The 20,799-nt window shown below is 44.2% G+C and overlaps 2 protein-coding genes across 4 annotated transcripts in view; one reads left to right on the top strand and one right to left on the bottom strand.

The window, feature by feature from the left end:
* Positions 1 to 18,082, top strand: part of ATG10 (autophagy related 10) — a 68,895-nt gene extending 50,813 nt beyond the window's left edge. Inside the window, exons 6-8 of one of the 3 annotated variants that reach the window (XM_066181948.1) lie at positions 13,081 to 13,178; positions 13,447 to 13,566; positions 18,016 to 18,082. In XM_066181948.1, the coding sequence (XP_066038045.1) occupies positions 13,081 to 13,178; positions 13,447 to 13,566; positions 18,016 to 18,037 (240 nt within the window). In that variant the 3' untranslated portion in view covers positions 18,038 to 18,082. Of the gene's footprint in view, positions 1 to 13,060; positions 13,179 to 13,446; positions 13,567 to 13,936; positions 17,393 to 18,015 lie in introns of those variants that run through there. The other 2 variants (XM_066181949.1, XM_066181950.1) reach the window with 2 other exon arrangements.
* Positions 18,083 to 18,884: 802 nt separating this feature from the next.
* On the bottom strand, positions 18,885 to 20,782 carry RPS23 (ribosomal protein S23). Its single transcript, XM_066181946.1, has 4 exons — positions 20,628 to 20,782; positions 20,224 to 20,383; positions 19,288 to 19,408; positions 18,885 to 19,082 (listed from the first exon to the last, which is right to left on the bottom strand). Exons 1-4 carry the CDS (start codon positions 20,629 to 20,631, stop codon positions 18,936 to 18,938), a joined length of 432 nt encoding a protein of 143 aa, XP_066038043.1. The 5' UTR covers positions 20,632 to 20,782; the 3' UTR covers positions 18,885 to 18,935.
* Positions 20,783 to 20,799: the final 17 nt, after the last annotated feature.

Genomic DNA, 20,799 nt, shown 5'->3' with positions numbered 1-20,799 from the left:
TTGAACAAGGGAAAATTGATTTCCTATTGAAAAATATGTTGGTGCTGTCTAATAGTGCCACATGGCTCAGAGCTGAGCTAGTTCCACTGGTGTCTTCCCTTTGCTCCAGGTCTCATGAGCAAATCTGACAAAGAATTGAGACTCTCCAGGTGTGAGCTCTTTTCCCATCAGACCAAAATACCAATGTGTCCTCTCTCTTTCCCCTTCCCTTCGTATTTTTTTTTTTTTTTGGCTTTAGCTGTTTCCAGGCACTCAGGTCTCTTGCCACAACAGCATGACAAGAATGTAACATCCACTGGGTCCTACAGGTGCTCCTTGAATTCAAATAACACAGTTTAATTACAGGATGCCTGTTTGTAGATGGTGCTCAGCCATGGGAACACAAGCAACATTACTGTGTTTTCAGCCACAGACTATTATTTACTTACAGCAGATTCCTGAGAACCTACCAAGCCATGGGTGTTTCTGGTGGTTGCTGTGCGTGTCTGAATTCCAGTTGTGAGCTGGCAGGTTCTTATATTACACACTTTTCACATGAAGCATTAATTACCTGGCTTGTCTGTGAATGAAGATGAGGAAATTGTGTTTTAATAACATAATGTAATAATGCAACACTACTGAGAATAAAGCATAAACGGGATGTTTGGAATGTGTGAAATCAGTTGTGAAAGCCAAAAGGAAAACCAGGTCACTCCTGCACGGGGATTATTTTTGCTTCTTAAGGGACAGTAAAGTAAAAACTGTCCTGCATCTAATAGCTGGAGGTGTGTGGGGGATACATACACATAAATTCCTGCAAAAACAGGAGTTTTGGGTGGCAAAATGTGTGGAATGATGAATCTGATTCTGGGACACCCTCCAGAGGTGGTACAGCCAATTGTGAGTGCAGTGACAAACACAGGAAGAACATTTTGGAGAAATTAGCAGAGTTAACAGCTGCAAAATGTGACTTTCTGTTAAATAAGGAGATTATGGAAGATAATGACAACTAGCCTGCAAGCATCAGATCAAAGCAAGAGTCAGGTCTACAAGAAAAAAACTGCTTTTCTCTGTCAAATGAATCAGGGTTCTGAACTGAAATACGGAGTTTTGTCTTGCCTTACTGCTTTTCTGCTGACCCATTTTGTTATGTGGGTTAGGCTTTGCCTGCAGGGACACAGATCCTATAATGCAAGTCACTGGGCAAACTCATCAAATCAGGCTTGGGCACTCAGCTACACATGAGCAGCAAAGTAAAAAGGTTTAGGTTTTTAATCCAAAAGAGATACAAATTTTAGATGCTACAAGCACTCCACCACTGGGAAGAAAAAGTGAGCTTGCCAAGGGTCCATGCATGGTGCTTAACTTTTAACTAGGGCTGATCTGCACTGTGATTGGCAGACCAGGAAAGAAAGGCTTACTGACTTTTTGGGACTTTCTCCCCCTGTGTTTATGAAATGAGGGTGGCAGGCCTGTGCACATTTCTGATACAGCTGGATTTTGGCGTACACCCTCTGTGGTGGAATACATCTCAGGAACTGAGACAAGCTACAAAGAGTGGAGATATTTGACATTTCCAAATTTTAGGTAAAATTTGGACTTCTGTAGTTACTTTTGATTACAGTGGAAAGTTATGCTCATTTCCAGATAAAGCATCTTTAAATATTTTTCCTGACTAGATTACTGCAAAAAGCAGAAGTCAACTAGTTACCTTCTCATAAATAAATTAACATGATAAGGTTGCATAGTATTTTATAATGATAATTGATAAATGGTGATGATTTAATTGCACTTCCTCTAGTAATAATCTTAAAATGCTCAAATGAAGTTCCTGTGATTGGCTTTCTTGTGAGTTAAATCTCCCTGGGGTCTTCAGTCATCCCTTCTCTACATCCGGCGATAACTTGCTTTAGCTGTTTTAAATAATACAAATCAATTAGAACACACAGCTGTTTGACAAAACTTCCAAATGTTGCTACAGGTCTCTGTGGGTATTTCCTGATGACTTATAATGACATCAATTTAGCACACCTGGTAAGATCTGTGTGAGCTGGAAGTGGCTTAATTCTGCAATGACAGGAAAATTAAGGAGTATTTATGGATTACTGTTGCCTTACAGAAATGTTGCCAACTGTGATTTTCAGCTTCTTTTTAGGAGGATTCAGAAGTGGAGTTACAGATATTGCAGCCCCATCTCCTGAATTGTAACTTGCTGGGTGCTTTTTTGTTATTTATTTATATGAGTAATTTAAATACCATATAAATATATATGTATGATGTATAATATTTATATTAGTTATTTATAAGATATTAGTTATACACAAATACATGGTGGCACTGCCTTAACAGCTCAAACTTATTTGGCCTTCTGTCTGTGTGTAATAAATGTAATAAATAGTGTGTGTAATGTCCCCAGTGAAGAAGGCCGCAGCCCAAAAGTGCCATGGTCAAATGCTAAATGGTGAGGCAAATTGAGAGAATAAAACCCTGCAAGAACGAGGGGGGGGGGGGGGGGGGGAAGAAGAAAAAAAAAAAAAGAAAAAAAGAAAAAAAAAAAATAAAGGTGGAGAACAGAAATGAGACAAATGGGGAGAAATCTTCCCAAATATGAAGGTGAACATACTTTGTCTCGTGGTATTGCATGGTGTAAGAACCAGGAATTTAAAGAAAAAAAAATGGATAACAAATACAGAGTTGATCTGTAGAGGCTGCATTTGACCTTTTATCATTTTGGAAACCTGTAGTGGTTTGAAAGCAAAACAAATGAGAGGCTCGAAGTCAGAGATAAAATTTAACAGGAAGAAAGGAAAGAAAGTAAAATAAAATAGATGGCAATAATACAAAAGACCACTGACAGAGTCAGAATACAACCTGAGCAGGGTGATGGAAGCAGTCCAGATGAGGTGGTCTTCCTGAAGCAGTGATCCTGTAGAAAGGTCTGGTAGCTCTGGTCCTCTGGGAATCCAGTGGCTAAGGGCCCCCCGTACTGTCCCAAACCCCAGATTATCCAGGTGAGAATGCTTGGTTCCTCCCCCTGGACGGAGCATCTCACAATGGGATGATGAGTCATGCAGGGGGTCCTTGATGGCCCATTAAACAGAGATAGCTCCTGGAGGGAGTTATCTATGAGTCATGGGCAAGGCATTTGATGGGCCATTAACAGAAGATAATGGCCCAGAGGGAGGGGGTCTGGGAAAACACTGCCCCACCTGGATTCAACAGTTCATGAAGATGGTGATAGAATACTTTGTGCACATCCTATACTACAACCCAGGACAAAACCTCTCTGAAGATGAGTGAGAGATGTGGAGCAGCAGAGAGTGATTCTGTGATTATAGCCAGAACTTCAGACTTTGTGGCCTTGATTGGTTCTTCTCTGTGGAGCTGGAAATGCTAAACTGAAAGTCCTTTTTTTGTTAGGACGGGTTTGGGTAGGCATAGTCAGGGTGTGAATTTTCATCCTGCTGTGGTTGAGGGCTCCACACCTGTTTTGAGGTGCCTTCATCAAGATCCAAGACACTGGTGTAGCCTTCACATCCAAGTATTTTCCAGAGTGTGGAATGATGCTGGATTGATGGGTACAGTCACCTATTAGGAGGTAAACTGAGACTCATTGATGTCTCAGGCACCTTCTGAAATTCAATAATAGTGGAATAAGGGATTAAAAAAAAATGGGTAAAGACACTACTGTTTCTTCATGATTTTTTTTCCCTGATAGATATTTATAAAAGTGTAGGCAAAGCAGAAGGATTTCAACAGGGGGAGAGACAACACTCTGACAAACATGTTTCTAAGACCATGATGAAGCTGACTGTTAATATAAATAATTCTATGGACACAGGTGCCCAAGTCCATTTTTGATTCTTGTTACTTCTGCTAATCCATGCCATCCATTAATTTTTTTCTGTGTGGAAGCAAACTAGCACAAGAATTTTTTAAGTTGATGAATGAAGCTGATCACAGTCAGTAGCATCACCAACAGATTTTGATTTTAACAGAGTGATGTTGTCATAAAGCCTGACCTTCCCCTGAGGAAACAAAGTCGTAAACACAATCAGGTATATGTGCTAAGGCTTAATCAATGCTTAGTGATGATGGAATGTAAAATCAAAGATCCAAGGATAGAAATCGAATTGCATTATTACAGGAGGCTCAGGGGCTGAAAAACTGCCCCATAAAACAAGAACAAAACTTGGTGACTTGAAGATCCTACAGAAATAGTCTTAAAAATTAATCTGTGAGTCAGGATTCCAAAGGATTCTGGAAGCTGTGGAGTACATGTGACCATACATGGCTCCCCTCCTTTTTAACCAATGCTGTTGAGATGCAATTACTTCTGCTACCAAAGTGCTTCCAGCCCTGGAGGGGACACATTTCATATGTGACACTTTGGTTCTGGATTTGCCAGCAATAAATGAGTATTTTCCTGGTTTAGCCATTTACTGTTGCTGCAGATAAAGTAATTCAAACCATTCTGAACTGACTGTATCCTGTTTCTGAATAGTGAGTGATCAGGAATTTAGCATCTGGTTTTTCTCGACCATTCATTTCTCAGTGTCATCTAAACAAGGTGTTTTTCTTCTGTCATTTGATACTTAGCAGGTAGTTTTAATATGTCCTTTCTGTCATATCAGAAGTATTCAAGCAAACCCAAACTATGGGTTTGCTTGAATCACAGCACAGAACTGCACCCATTTCTGAGTTAATCCAGAGTCTTTTTCAACCAGGAGTTAGGAATCTGGAGGACACGTTCTTTATAGTACCTCAATAATCCTGTCCATTACATCACTTAATTTATAGCAGTGTTAACAGAAAAATCTATAAACATTATTTCTAAAATGTCAGGGATGTTAATAGTGTGATTTAAAAAAGGAGAAAGTCAAAACTCTGAAGAGAACACATTGATATAGTGTTGTAGAGGCACATCTTGCTGAAAATGTGATAGGGAAGAATTAAATCATTACGGCTCAGTCATTTTGAAAAATGTGGTAAGGTAGCTATTCTTAGACATACAAGTCTTTCTTGCCATATTGTGGGATTTTGCTAAGTGGGGGAGGCTGTATACAGTATTCTTAACAGAAGGTTGCTAGGATCGCTCTTAACGAATTTGAGTTGCATCAACAGTTGCTATGGATCCCCTGCTAATATTTTTGGAAAATTATTAGTACAACTTCCTGAGAAAAAGGAGTCTTACCAGTACAGACTGGAAAGCTATTTGACAGGGGGAAGATACAAGGATGGCAAAGCTGGGTGGGTATTTATTTACCACTAAAATATTCTACGATGTGTTGAACTCCTGGGGTTTAAACCAAGCTGTAGTGTTGTACAAGCTACCAAGAAGGTTTTATTTTAAAACTAGCCACTGGTTAATAATGTTCAGCTGCCCTACAGTTTAGTCATCTTTTCCCCATAAGACTTCATGGACAATAATCTAGTCAAACTGATTTCATAGAGAGAGAAGACCAAATAATGAACTAACACTAAATGTAGAGTAAATAAAGAAGCTTAATGGATAAGCAGCTGACTGATGTGCAGGTGATGGCATCTACCAGGAATTGTGCAAGGCATTTGACGCTGACATGACATCCTTGTCTCTGAGCTGGTGGGCTATGAGTCTGCTGGATGGACCCCTGGATGGTGAGGGATGGAACTGGGTGGTCACACTTGGGGACTTGAGTCCATGTCCAAGTGGAGACCAGGGATGAGTGGGACGATGGGGACCTCATGGAGCTCAGCAGGGCCTAAGTCAGGGCAATCCCAGACACCAGCACAGGCTGTGGCTGAGCAGATGGAGGAGCCCTGGGGGTGCTGTGGGGCAGAGCTGGGACCCCAAACCCCTGTGCTGGGCTGAGCCCCAGCGTGGGCAGCAGGGGAGGGGGGATTCTGCCCCTCTGCCCCCTCAGCTCAGACCCCACCTGCAGAGCTGCCCCAGCCCTGGGACCCAGCACAGCAAGGAGCTGGAGCTGCTGGAGCCAGGCCAGAGGAGGCTCCAGGATGAGCAGAGGGGTGGAGCAGCTCTGCTGGGAGGAAAGGCTGGGAGAGCTGGGATGGTTCAGCCTGGACAGGAGAAGCTTTGGGGTGACCTCAGTGTGGCCTTGCAGGGCCTGAAGGAGCTGCAGAAAGGATGGAGAGAGACAGTTGACAAGGGCTGGAGGGACAGGACACAGGGAACGGCTTCCCAGTGCCAGAGGGCAGGGATGGATGGGATATTGGGAAGGAATTGTTCCTTGGGAGGGTGGGGAGGCCCTGGCACAGGGTGCCCAGAGAAGCTGTGGCTGCCCCTGGATCGCTGGCAGTGTCCAAGGCCAGGTTGGACACTGGGGCTTGGGGCAGCCTGGAATAATGGAAGGTGTCCTTGCCCATGGCAGTGGTGGCACTGGATGGACTTGAAGTCCCTTCCAACCCAAATCATTCCAGGATTCTACGATAATTTGCATTCAGAGATAAAAGCAATATGAAGTTCCCTACCAGTTTCCTGGGCATAATTCAGGACAGACTTTGAAGTCCTTGTACTATTGTTACGTGAATTATTCTGAAATGAAGGTTCAGTAATATTTTTTGTGCAGATTTGTAATTAATCAAATCACAATGTAATAGTATTGATTCTCTTGATTATTTTCTTCTTCTGTGGAAAAATCTGTTTCAGTGCTGTGCATTGCATTTACACATAATTTATCTAGGAGTGGTTCTGCTTCCAGAGAGCTTCCCAAGCAGAGATTTGTGGAGTATGTTTTAAGAGCATAGTCCCATCCTGGTCTGACATTTCTCCTTTTAAGCTGAGGTGGGTTCTGTTCTGTCTTCCCCCCACAACTGACTGCTGGCTGTTCACTACTGGAATGAATTTGCCTACTGAATGTTCCCCCCTTATGGAAAAATCCTAAATTACACAACAGCATTGACTGCACAGTATGAAAAAAGTGAAGATCAAATATGGCACACTCAGATCCATCTGAAAGGCCACTGGAGTGGCCACAAGGCATCGTAAACTTTTTTTTTACCCCTTACTTTATTAATAAAGCATTTTAAGGTCCACTGAAATGGGAATTAGGTATCTGTGCTAACAGAAAGCAGTTTATACCTAAGCACCTGTGCTCTTGAGTGATGGCAGCAGATGGTGTCAGCAGTTCAAAAGCATTTAGACAAATTCATGAGGCCACTTGTCCATAAGTGGATGCAAAATTACCTGGCAGGAGTGTGTCCTCCAGTGCCCGTGGTGCAGATCTGCTGGAGCAGTGCAGGGGGAGTGAACCACAGAGGGAGCCCAGGCTTTTGCTGTCCCAGATGCTGCTGGGGGAGGCAGGAGCCACTGCTGGGGCATCTACTGGTATCTCTGGGATTATGGGATGAACCCTTTCAGACCACTCTTGTCAAATGCCAGCATGGGTTTGAGTTTGTTGTTTTGTTGTTTTGATTTTTTTTTCCCTTTATAATTTCTTTTAATCAGGGTAGGAAATCTGTCTCCAGTGTCTTTTCCATACTTCCACAGCTTGTTGGATCGTTCAGTTTTGCACCTTAGATGAATCTCATAACTTAAGAACAGATTTTAAATAGTAATTAATTAAGACTATATGCTACATAACTAAAATGGTGACAACTGAATTAATCTACTTTTGGCAAGCACAGAAGAAGAATCATCTGTTTATTTCTTAGGAAAATGGCTGAGATGCCATTTCTTGACAATATAACTATGGACCTGCCAATTTTTAAGTATAAAGTTTTCTTGAAAAATCCTAAATGCATAAGTTACGTGCTTGTGAGAAGCTTTAAAGCCTTAAAAGAAGCTTGTTAAGCTATAGAAACATGCCTGAGTGTCACCTACTGCTTTGATTCCTCCTGTTCTTAAAATTAATAATTCAAACCTTATTACATATATGTATAAAATACGTAATTATGGATCAGGAGTGTTGGCTATTCTTGATTACTGTTTTGCTTGTCCTGAATGACCTCTCCTGCCTTTCAGGGATCTTGTGTTAGCTATTTAATACCTTCAATAAAATAATAAAGTTATAAAATGTAAAAAATAATTACTACCTCTTCAAAACTGTAAATACTATAGAATCAGGCAGAATTGGGTGTAAAATATGAATTACAGAATCACAGAATGGTTTGGTTTGGAAGGCACCTTCGTTGGGATCCATGATGGATTTGAAACAGCAGATGCAAAGTGGTAGGCGTGGTTCATCTCAGAGAAATTCTGGCTGTGTTACATGTCCTTGTATTTCTGTGTTATAGGATCTGCCAAAGCATCTCTGCTTTCCTCAGGAAAACATAGCCATTTAATTGCCTTTTCGTCTTGGACTTGGTATTTGATGAAAGAAGGATAGAATCCAGCTTAATTGGCTGTGTGGTGTTGGAAGTAGTTGAAGTGTTAATAAAAAATTGTCGCTGAAGTTGGTTGTGGGTCTTCGGGAGCACACGGGGAATGGGGACATTAAATGATGGGGACAGCTGCAACTGCTTGTCTGCTGGAGTGTAAATCAAACCACTCTGCAGCCTCCTCCGACAAAGACAAGCTCAGTAACAACAGAAATCTGCTTTACGGGGCTAGTTTGCATTTCTTTGTCTCGTTGGGGTCCCTTCATGCTTTCCCTGGCTTGGTGCCAGTGCAGACCTGCCTTGATTGTCTGAGAAAAGCAGAAGAGCTGTGGCAGTGGCACTTGCCTGTCAGTTCTCAGCATGTGTCACAGGCAGGGGAGGTTGTTCCATCTTCAGCTTCTGGATTTGGTGGGGTTCCTGTGTTTTGTTGCAAAGTTGGGGAAACTTTCCTCAGTTATGCCAGTAGGATGACTTGGCCTCTGGTTGTGAATTGAAGTCAGTGACCATAAATACATTATCTGTCCCAGGTCACTGAATCCCAGACTGGTTTGGCTTGGAAGGGACCTGAAAGCTCATCCCATTCCATCCCCTGCCATGGGCAGGGGCACCTTCCACTATTCCAGGCTGCTCCAAGCCCCACTGTCCAACCTGCCCCTGGTCACTGCCAGGGATCCAGGGGCAGCCACAGCTTCTCTGGGTACCCTGTGCCAGGGCCTGCCCACCCTCACAGGGAACAATTCTTCCCAAAATCCAGGATAATCCTGAGTCAGTAGGATGGAGAAGACCTGTACAGTTACTCTGCTACCAACAGCTTTGTTACTGTGCTTTACACCTTCTATCAGGATTATAAAAGTTTCCTGTGTCATTACAGTTCTTTAACTGTTGTGCTTGCAACATAGGGATTCCATAGTAACAGAGTTTTCATTGTAGAAATTCCATTATTAGAGGAAAATTTCTTTGACCTCAAGTTGCACACATTTGAAGTTCCATGTGTGCAGTTACTGTTCTGGTTTTGGGACTTGGGGTCAGTCTGAAGAGAGAAATCTTCCTGCCTTCTTTCTGAACATGTAGAGTTGGATTATATTAACAGTTATTGATGTGTACGAAAATAAAGAATGAAAAAGAAGATAGACCATGAGTTCAAGAACATAAATTACTTGTGGTATAATCTTGAGGGAAGAATTTTTACTTAAACCCAGCCTTTTGTTTCAGTAGATGTGGTCAGAAATTGGGAGGAAGGGGAAAAACTTGTATCCTATTTAGTAATTGTATCACTGTTTCCTTTTCCTAAATGAAAGAGATTATGGGGGGCATGATTTATTAATTCTGCCTTCTTTTTCTGATCTGGTGACTGGGGTTTTGAATGCTGCTGGGAAAATGTCTGGAATCAATTGGCACTGGCTGTGGTGTGTGCAGGTAGGAATGCAGAATTGTGTGAAATTTTTGACACCCCTGTGTGAATTTATTTTTGCAAAGCAACATCATGCAAACTAGCTTGGGGAAGAGGCAGTTTCAGGCACAAATCCCCTGCACTGTCATCAATGGAGAGACCATAAATGTTGTGATGGATGCTTGAAGGCAGTTTAATGTAGCACTGGAGAAAATAGAAGCCATTACCTCTGGAAGAGCTCCAGTTATGACAGAGAAAATAAATGGTGCTGTTACAAGAGATGTACTGACAACAAAATTCCTGCTGACTGGGGAGGAGAGCAGCAGAGCACGGTACAGAAACCTACAGACAATTACCCGTTATCTGAAGTAATGTTTATTTTTGGTTTAAATCCGACATGAAGACTGCTTGATAAAATGACTTAATCCAATCTGACAGAAGTTTAGTCTTAATTATACTTGTGCTTGGGAACTGCCCAGTCTTTGCCACTGCTCAGATCAGTGTTGTGACATTTCCCTGCTCAGCGTCTGTATGTGGAGGGCTGTACCTGCGCAGACAATGAACAGAGAACTGTGCTGCCAGTGCTCACTCAAATCCAGCCTGGGCTGGCATTCCTGAACAAACCAGGTTCAGGACAAGGGGGAACAGCTTTCCACTGCCAGAGGGAAGGGTTGCATGGGATATTGGGAAGGAATTGTACCCTGTGAGGGTGGGCAGGCCCTGGCACATGGGGCCCAGAGAAGCTGTGGCTGCCCCTGAATCCCTGGCAGTGTCCAAGGCCAGGTTGGACAGTGGGGCTTGGAGCAGCCTGGAATAGTCGAAGGTGCCCCTGCCCATTGCAGGGGTGGCATTGGATGGCCTTAAAGGTCCCTTCCAACCCATACTATTCCAGGACTCTGTGATTCATTTTCAGTCAATCCCATGGGACATTTTGTGTCTTTCATCTATCTCTCTCTCCCAGGTTTTTTTAATGGGAGGAGTTGAGGCAACAGCTACAGCAGCAGGCACAGAACATCCTCACACATCTTTCCTGCATCACCTAGGAGAAAAGTCTTTCTACAGAAAACAAATGAAGCAACATTTTGAGCTTCCAAATACAGCAGCTCTGGTGTCTGCCTCTGAAAATATTCTTTCCCTATCCTAGCTGGGTCAGACTCAGAGGGATATGCAGATGTGTGATGGACTCCAGCGTGTGGTGGTGAACAGGCCCTCCTGTAACTCAGCCTCATAGCTGGATAGATCCAAAATCATAGACAGATCCCAGAAAATAATGCTGTTGATTTCAAATAAACTGTGGGTCAGAGTATTACTGCCCAGAAGAGTTGTGAGCAACCTGCAGATGGGTTCTCTCAGTACAACGCCAACAAGTGCTTGTGGGAATTGACTTGAAACTCTCACACTGCCCTAGTGCATGTCTGACTGGAAAAAGATTAATTGTAAACAAGAAGTGGGATGATACATATATTTTGTTTGTATTGTTTAGCATTTTTTTTCCTTCATGAAGTCCCAGTAGGACTTTATATTTTTGGTGTAACTGGCACTGGACCAGCCTACGTGAAGGGTGGAATTGCTGCCCTAATATTTTGCTCAGGATACATTTCAGTGCATGTGGAGTGTCATTATTCTGCCAGGTAAGTGCAGCAGGCAGTGAACTAATGCTCATGAAGCTGATGCAGCACAAACTTACATTCATTTTCACCTTTCTGGCAGTGTTTGAGAAGGACTTGGGGTTCATCCCACTGCAGACACCTCACCCTCTCTCAGGGCAGGCTGGCACCTGGGCAGGCTGGGGGCCTGGCAGTGAGAGGCTCTGTAGCGCATTACCAATTCTGAAATCATTCAGGGCTTTGATAACTCCTCATTTTTATTGGCAGCATCCCCATGCTTCCTCCTCAGAGCTGCTGTGTCAGTTGTTTAACCTTGAGTGTACATCAGAGCCTCAGAGGATGCCACTGTGTACAGGATTTGGAATGTAGCACTTGACTGAATCAGAATTGATGCTCTCAGAGTGTTTTCCCTGATGCTCCACAAGCTTCTCATCCCCACCTCAGCCTTTTTGCTTTTTAAAGGCTGCTCCTTAATGGCTCTTGGCTCAGGGTTTCTTTTGGTCTCTGGTACTTTTGTGGTTTTCCTCTCAGTGTGTGTGACACATTCCTGTCTTTTGAGTAGCATGGAATTCCTGCGTCTGGGAATGTTTTCAGTGTCACTTTGTTGTCATGTTGCAAGAAGAGGACTAAAAGAAAGATGCAGAATGCAAACATAATAAACTATTTAAAAAACCACTGGTGGTTTGCTGAAGCAAGAAGTGCAGGGTAGAATCAAATACTGGGGGTCAGGATAGTTGGGAATAACTTCAGGCTGAATATTCAGCTTTGGGAATTATCTTTATGCCTTGTTCAGAGAATCAAGTCACTTAAACCCAGGTTACTTCTCTCCTTTCTGGGAATTTGTGCTGTCTCTTACACTCATCTCCTGTATAAGGGAGCTCACTGAAATTTTTTGCACAATTTACTTTTTTTTTCTTTATGTAATAGTTTTGTAAATGTTATTAACCATATACTTTTTTTGCTGTCTTTGAGGTATATCATTGGCACAATCCATGTATTTTCTGGAATTATTTGGCGGTCTAAGTTAATTTGAGCAGATAATGAAAAGGGGGTTTTAATTCAAAATACTACTTTTTTTCAAAGAAAAAACTGCATCGATTCACTTTTGACAACAGCAGATGGTAGCATTCTTATATGAGTTACCTGTTTGCAGTGTGAAACAAAGCTTTCTGACCACCATTTTTTTGTATATTCTGAGGCTTCTGGGAGTTTTTTAAAGTTCCCTTAGACATGAAGGGATTGATCCTCGTGAGAACATTTTCAGCATCAGAACCAAGTGGAAGTTAAAACCACCTTGAGAGCACTTCCTTCTCCCTTCTTGCTTTCTCTCCAGAGGGAACCATTTGTATTTTGTAACACCGGCCTGAGAAGATACCAGGGCTCAGGATCCTGGAAGACCTTGTGTCCTGAGGGGAATGATTTTTATGTGTTACATTTGATCAGACTCTGGTTTACACAGTAGCTTTGCCTCTCCTCATCCAGTTAATACTGATACAGTAACTTGAGTTGCTTTCGCAAACCATGACATTTTAACTAAAATAGTGGGCATAGCCTGGTTACTGATCTTATTTCTCCTTCAACAGAGGAGAATGTATACTATTGATGTGTAATATATACAATGTGTATTAATTTGTCACGACTGTGATAGGAAGAGCAATGTGAGCTAGGATTCTGAAGTGAGAAAAGTTGCATCTGGGCAGATTGCACCTTGCCTTGTCTTTTCCAAATGCGTGTGATGAGTTTTCTGTTTTTCTCTTCCATGACAAAGCAAATTCTGTTGCCTCTCAGGAGCACCCCATCCTCGGGCAGCCTTTCTTTGTCCTGCACCCCTGTCGAACTAATGAATTCATCTCTGCTGTGCTGCGTGGCTCACAGGAACGCCACAGGTGAGGGGTACTGCTGGGCCTTGCAAGGCTTTATGCAGTGCTGGTAAAGTCAATCAGCTGCAGAGTGTAAATGGCCAAAGCTACTTCCTTGGTCCAAGCAGAATAAGATTTCTGTATTGTCACTTCAGGGCTGAAAATTAAAATACATTTGTGATAGGAGAAATAAAGGAATAGCCTCATCTGAGGTTGTTTTGTGACTGTTGTCTGTCTGCAATTCAGAAAATCTGGGATGATATGTTCATGGTGCTTTGTGTTTTTTTACCCCTAGATGTACAAATTACATCATACTGTGGCTCAGTACCATAGGCCCAGTTGTGGGCCTGAATCTGCCTTTGAGTTACGCAAAACTGGCACCTGAGCAGAGCACAGATGCTGATTTGGCTGAAAGGTAAGAGAAAAAGAAGTCATCCTTTCCTCTCCCATCCTCCTGTTCCAAAGATCAGATGGATAAATGGCAGAACCGTTACCTCCTCCTTCGAAACTCTTGGTTCAGTTAATTTAGGACTCACCTTTCAGTGTTTTGCTTACCTGCCTGCCTTGTTGCCTTACTTGATTTGCAATGAAAATTTGTACAGAGAGAGAGGTGCTCGGCCCATTGCTGACACTCTTCATGAGTCTAGAGGGTCCCTGATGTCCTGAGGTCTCTCTCAGGAGAAACGTTTTGTATTGGTTCCCCCAGCACAGGATTGGGGGTCTGGCATAACTGCTGCAAGGATTTTAGTTTAAGTCGTTTTGTGTGTTTGCTGTTGCCTCTCCAGACCCCTGAGCTGAAGGACTGGGAGTGGTTAGACTGTGATAAAGCTGCTGCAGACTTCCCTAGGGATGATGCTGAAGGATCCTTCCTGGCTGGTCAGCCATGCCAAAGTGGAAATAGTTGCTCATGGCTCTTTCTCTGGCCAGAACTTGCCACTGATGACGGTGGGCATTGGCTGCAGCTGTGAGGACACCTTCCCAGCACCACGCAGACCTGACCTCCTTTGGGACTGACCTCCCTTGAAGTCACTCATCTCCTGCCTCCTGCCCCTGTGCCCTTGGTGAGGCTGCACACAGGTGCACAAGCCAGAGCCTAGTTGCTGGATCTATTGAACTTACCCATAGAAAATCTGCACCATCTGTGGGGCAGAAAATGCACCATAAACAGAAAAATGCTTGTGTGATGTGGTGTGGGCTTGTGGCAGTCAGGGTATTGGCTGAGACTGCTTCATATGGGAGCCACCTTCTCCACCAGTGCCTGGTGAGGGAGCAGCCCATGTTCCCCAGCACAAAGAACATCCTCATCCCGGGAATACTGCACACACATCACACCTCAGAGAGCAAACGGGGTCAGGACTGTCACAAACAGAGCTCTTGGAGCCTGCATCGAGTGAGCACATCCAGCTCTGGAGCTCAGGTGCCTGGAGCAGCCGTGTGGGAACATCTGGCACTGCCGTGCTCTGCTGCCTGCCAGGGAAGCTCTCTGTACCCCCTGGGAGCTGCTGTTGTTCCCAATTAGTGTTTCTCGTTGTAGTTGTGGTTGTTCACAGGTTTGCTCCCGACCCTGCACTGCTTCGGCAGCCTTCTCTGACGGCTGTTGGTTTTTGGGGAATTGCCTGATGGTGCTGCCACTGAGAACCAGATTATGAGGAACTTCCCTACCACCCATCCTGGCTTCTCTCCCAATCCCATTTTATTAGCAGTGTAAAACAGGGTCTGAGCAGCTGACAAAGAAACACAGATTTTACTCTGTACATTCAGCAATTGTCACTTGCACACAGAGTCTAGTGTGTTTCATGTCAGAGTGGGGACTGTGAAATGCATCCAGATTCTGGTTTTTCAGATTATGTTTTTAACTTCCATTACTTGTCATTGGTGGATATGGAATACAGAGTGGAGTCCTTCAAATTCCATTGGTGCGGACTTCGTTTGCCAGCCATTTGGAATTAATAATAAAAGCACATTGTTTATTTTGTTCTGTGTCATAACAACCTGAAAAGCCATTTTCCCCATGTAAGATTTACAAAATATAGCCTGCAGCTACATGGATTTTTTTAATGCTTTTGGTAACACATGCTTGATAATTGCATACACAGCCCATTTTTAAATTTAAATGAGACTTAGGAGGAAGAACCAACAAAAAGAGGCAACAGCAGGTAAATGTTCACCCCTGCTCTGTGATCTTCACTTGTGATACCCTGGAACAAAGGAATAGAAGCACTCAGTCTTCAAAATGTGCAGTTTATATGTAAAGGAAAATAAATATTTTTACTCTACATGGAAAAAGTCTGAATATCTGTTGCTTTCTACCTTAATTAACCATTTGCAAACAAAGAAGAGGATTATTTGACCAGGGCATTACACACTGTACTGGGCTCAAACAACGAGGTGACAGTGCAGTGTCTCATCAGTATCAATGCTTTCCCTGACACTTACCTGGAAAACCAAAATACAGCTTGGTTAGTTCAAATACATGGAGATTAGATAGAGAAACAAATACAGGCTTACAGATATTTGGGACCAAGGAGATAAATAAGCCTATTTGGATATCTGCTTTTTAATGGCTGGGGTGGGAGGTAGGCATTCAATTTCCTGTTTACATTTATACCTTATGACATCTTAAGCAAATTTTATGTATAAAAATCATATATATGTATATATAATTTTTTTAAAAAATCAAGTGTATTGTGGCACTGTTTTGTGATTTGTTTACGTTGCGATTCATTATTTAGTGAAACTATTGAAGATCTTTAGACCTGAGCTTGAGTTTTGTCTACATGCATTGTCTGAATTCTTGCATCCTACCAAGGAGAAAATTTCTAGTTTACATTTGTAAATTTGCTCAGTTGTTCATCTTTGCTAATCTGGGAAGACACATCAAGGAAGGTTCCTTACTTGTGGGGACTTCTAAGAGAGAACAGTCTTATACCTGGCCTCGGTTGCCAGAATCATCAAGAAGAATTAATTTTATGTGTTCACCTAAGCCAAAAAATGTGTTTTTCTGTGGAATGCAGTTGGTAACCACATACATAATCCCTCATTTGTGTCAGCATGACCAGGTAAGTATTTAACCCCCTGCCAGGAGATTTGAGGTTGCGTGGCTTTGGTTACTAACAGGAACATTCCTTTCCATGCAGGAAATGTGGAACTACTTAATTACAGCTAAATACATTCAAGTAATCAGTATCAATTCTTGCTGCAACTCCATGAATTTCAGCGAAACTTTCTCAAGAACTTCCCCCCCCTTTGCTACGATGATGGTTTCATGAGTCTGTTTGGACATCTGTATTTATAGTGCACACATATAAATTCAGTTCCAGCACAAAGGAAGGACGATTGCTCTTCCCTCTAAATTGTGAAGTTACAATTATTTCCTGAAAAATACTCTCGGTCTTCTAGAGAACAGCGTGTGTATGGGTATTTATACCTATTTTTAGTAACATGTAGGCTTTTAAAAGTGTTTGAAGGAATTTAGTGCATTTTTTAAGCAATAAATTCTTACTACCTAGAATTAACAAAAAAAAAAAAAAAAAAAAAAAAAAAGCCTGAACCTGAGAGCTGCAAAAGTAACCCTGTATTGAGTGCTCAGGATTAGGAAGGTGTCACACAGGTTATCTCTTGGATTTCATTAAAATCTTAAAAAACCCCGCACCAGAAGGAAGCTTTCAGTTCCCCACTCGAGAGCTTGCTGTAGCTGTCACCTCCTGAAGACAAATTCACCTTAAGGAGAGGGGATTTCACTGTGTTTGAACATAGAATGGAATTACAGAGCATCCTCTTAACACTTTCCTCAAGTGTGTTATGAAACAACAGCTTCTCTTTGTAGCAGCGTTATTATTCAGTCAGGTATTGCTGGTGTCACATGGTTGGCCAAATGCTTTAATAAGTGAAAATATTAATTAGTTTTGGTGGTGAAGTGGAAAACATGGCCAGCTGTGGATTCTCCTCTGTTACGGAGGATTTTGGGTTGTATAACACGTATTTATTAGGCTTAAACCCCCTCTAGTAGCAATTTGGTGATGTTTGGCTCAGCTCATCTTTGAATTCTTCCTGCAGTGTTCAGGTAATAGAAGCTATTTCTAGGCACTGGCACAATCAAAAATTACAGGATGGTTGGAGTGGGAAGGGACTAAGAGCCTATCCAGTTCCACCCCCTGCCGTGGGCAGAGACACCTTCCACTATCCCAGACTGCTCCAAGCCCCAGAGTCCAACCTGCCCTTGGACACTGCCAGGGATCCAGGGGCAGCCGCAGCTTCTCTGGGCACCCTGTGCCAGGGCCTCCCCACCCTCCCAAGGAACAATTCCTTCCCAATATCCCATCCATCCCTGCCCTCTGGCACTGGGAAGCCGTTCCCTGTGTCCTGTCCCTCCAGCCCTTGTCAATTGTCTCTCTCCATCCTTTCTGCAGCTCCTTCAGGCCCTGCAAGGCCACACTGAGGTCACCCCAAAGCTTCTCCTGTCCAGGCTGAACCATCCCAGCTCTCCCAGCCTTTCCTCCCAGCAGAGCTGCTCCATCCCTCTGCTCATCCTGGAGCCTCCTCTGGCCTGGCTCCAGCAGCTCCAGCTCCTTGCTGTGCTGGGCCCCAGGGCTGGGGCAGCTCTGCAGGTGGGGTCTGAGCTGAGGGGGCAGAGGGGCAGAATCCCCCCTCCCCTGCTGCCCACGCTGGGGCTCAGCCCAGCACAGGGGTTTGGGGTCCCAGCTCTGCCCCACAGCACCCCCAGGGCTCCTCCACCTGCTCAGCCACAGCCTGGATCCAGCCCGGGTCTGCTCTCCTGCCTCTCTGGAGCCTTCGTTTGCCCGATTCTCCCCGTTTCCTTTGTCAGAACCCACACAAGTCCTTGGCTCGAGCATTTCCGTTTCAGCTGTCGCCCTCCCCGCTCCTGACGCGACATCTGGTGGCGACATCTGGTGGCGACACTGGCTCAGGACAGCGCCTGCTCCATCTTCCTCCTCTGGCGATTCAGAACTGCGAGGGGGGGAACAATCCCCTTCCCTTCTGCCTCCCCCAGGAATCTGAGTACACAAGCCTCGGGAGAGAACTCTCTACGTATTCTTTTGATTTCTTCTCCACTTATATATAAATGGTTGAATTTTCACGTTCATTCCTATATAAATAAATGGTTTGAATCAGAGCCTTTTTATCACCAAGACCAACTACAGTTGTGATGACAGAATTGTTCACTCTGACTTTAGCCAAAGAGGTATTCTGAGGTTTCACTGCATTAAGAAACTCCTTCAAATTACGCATTTTTATCTGACTAAGCAGTAAAAATTCAGAGACACCCAAGTCAGTGCACAGTCCTAGTGTACTAGAACAGGCATTTTCAAATTGGCAGCCTTCCCCAAAACAGCCAGTTAATTTTTACTCAACACAGATGAAACTCTGGGTTGGGAAGATAGTTTAATCACCCCTTCAGGCGCAAATCCGAGAGTTCTGTGCCTGTGCTCACAGCTGAGACCAGAAGTGCTGCCATTAACACCATTCCAAGCACTTCCAGTCTCCATGTTTGATGTGAGGAAGGATCTTATTCACAATCGTGGATTAAAACTCATGCAGTTTCTCATCCCCTAAGAGGGTATTTTCATTCCTGATTAGTAGTCCCAAAGGAATATTAGGGTTTGGGCTTTTTCCTTGGCCAGATCTAGGGAGAAATTTGCTTTCATTTTCTGTGGGAAGATTTTTGTGATCTCCTCCTTCAGCAACCCCTGAATAAGAAGCACAGAAAACTCCTTTTAAACTTCAAAAAGATTTTATTGGTGTTCTTGTCAGACTGATGAGGATTTATGACCTGGGTCTCTCCTTCTTGCCCTTGTAGAGGGCCAGCAGGGACACATTGGCCACCTTGACCACCTTGAAGCGCACACCCGGGATGTCCCCCACGGCATGGCCCTTGCGCCCGAACCCGGCCACCAGCACCTCATCGTTCTCCTGTGACAGAGTCAGCACCAAATACAGCATTAAACACCTCCCACGGGAGCTGCACCTGCCCTGCCCCAGCACAGCCTGGGAACACAGAGGCTGTTTGATCAAAACCCAGGAAACCCAACCCACTAACAGCTTTAATCAGCGCTAATGCAATCAATCTGCTATTCACACCTTTTCCTCACAACGTTTTAGGGTTCTTGGCAATTACCTCGATGAAGTTCAGGCAGCCATCGTTGGGGACAAAAGCTGTGATTTTTTTGCCGTTCTTAATGAGCTGGACCCTGACACATTTCCTGATGGCAGAGTTGGGCTGCTTGGCTTCTACCCCCCTGCAAGGGAAACCAACCAGCAAAAAAATCAGTGTGCTGGACCAGGAGGGGCATTATTCAACACAGAATAAACTTTTTTTACCTTGTATCCAGTATAAATTTATCTGTATTTCAACACCTGTGAGCTGTTTAGAAGTATTGGATTAATACTTAATATTACATAATATATATTAATCTAGATTTATGTATGAATCCATAAAATACCGCTTCCTAAGACAAACAAACTAAAATGACCTGCAGTCTAATTCAGTAGGATTAAAAACCCTGAAACAACCAAAATCACAAAGTGCCCCAACAGCAGAGCCTTGGCAGCATCCCAATGAAATTTATAAATTATTAAAGAGGGGAAAAAAGGCAGAAAGAGACTACAGATCTATGACACACAAACACAATTTTCTTTCCATTTAAGCCCAAAATCCTGATTAGCTCCTATCAAAAAAAAAAACAAAACAAAACCAAACAAACAAACTTGCCTTTTCCCCTATTTTTAATGAAAGTTCCCCATTTTTTCTTAATTTTAAAGAAATTTATTTTTCAAATTCTTGCCCAAAAATCCCATTTTCCCTAATTTTTGAAAAAAAAAACAACACCCCACACGTTTCTCATTTTGCTGTAATATGTGCCAACTTCCTTCTCTTTTTTAAAAGTAATTTTCCCCCAAGATATATATTTCCCCTCCTTTTTTTTTTAATTGTTTTTTTCTCTCCTGTTCCTGGGAGAGGGAAAAAAACACCCCGAATCCCTGCTTTTCCCCATCCTTCGTGGGAGCTGCATCCATCCCCGGGACGCCTATTCCAACCGGGAAGAGCACCCACACTTTCTCCAGGACGATGCCCTTGGCGTGGGAAGCGCCCCCGAAGGGGTTGGCCTTCAGCGCCGTGCCCAGGTGAGCCTTCTTGTACTGCTTGTCGTGCCACTTCTGGTCCCGGCGGTGGCTGCGCAGCTTCCGAGCGGTACGGAGGCCTCGGCACTTCCCTGCAGGGCGAGACAGGGCCGGCGTGAGGAGGGGAAGGAGCCATGAGGGGAAAGCGGCATGAGGCCATGGCGGGCATGCGGCGGGTAATGGCGGCCGCGGCCTCACGGCCTGCAGCGCTGCCCGCACCGCACCGAGCCGGCCGGAGGCGGTCGGGCAGCGCCTGCGGAGCGCCGCGGGCACCGCCGGGGATCCCGCAGCCTCATCCCGGCCCCGCTCCCGCCCCCGGCCCGGCGCGGCGCTCACCCATCTTCTCCGCGCGGCTGTCGAGCGAGAAAAGAGGGAGGAGAGTCCGCGCCCGCCGCCTATAGCCGCGCCCGACAGGACCCGTGCGGGCTGCCCGCGTCGCGCCTGACCCAAATACCGACCGGCACCGCGAGGGGCGGCCCGGCGAGCAGAGAGGCCTCTGGTTCAGCGC

Source organism: Chamaea fasciata, unplaced genomic scaffold, assembly GCF_029207755.1.
Source record: "Chamaea fasciata isolate MVZ Bird 193981 ecotype frontalis unplaced genomic scaffold, bChaFas1.0.hap1 SCAF_4, whole genome shotgun sequence".
In the NCBI taxonomy this organism is placed as follows: domain Eukaryota; kingdom Metazoa; phylum Chordata; class Aves; order Passeriformes; family Sylviidae; genus Chamaea; species Chamaea fasciata.
Note: the sequence above shows the minus strand (reverse complement) of the source record. Positions and strands in the feature narration are given on the sequence as shown.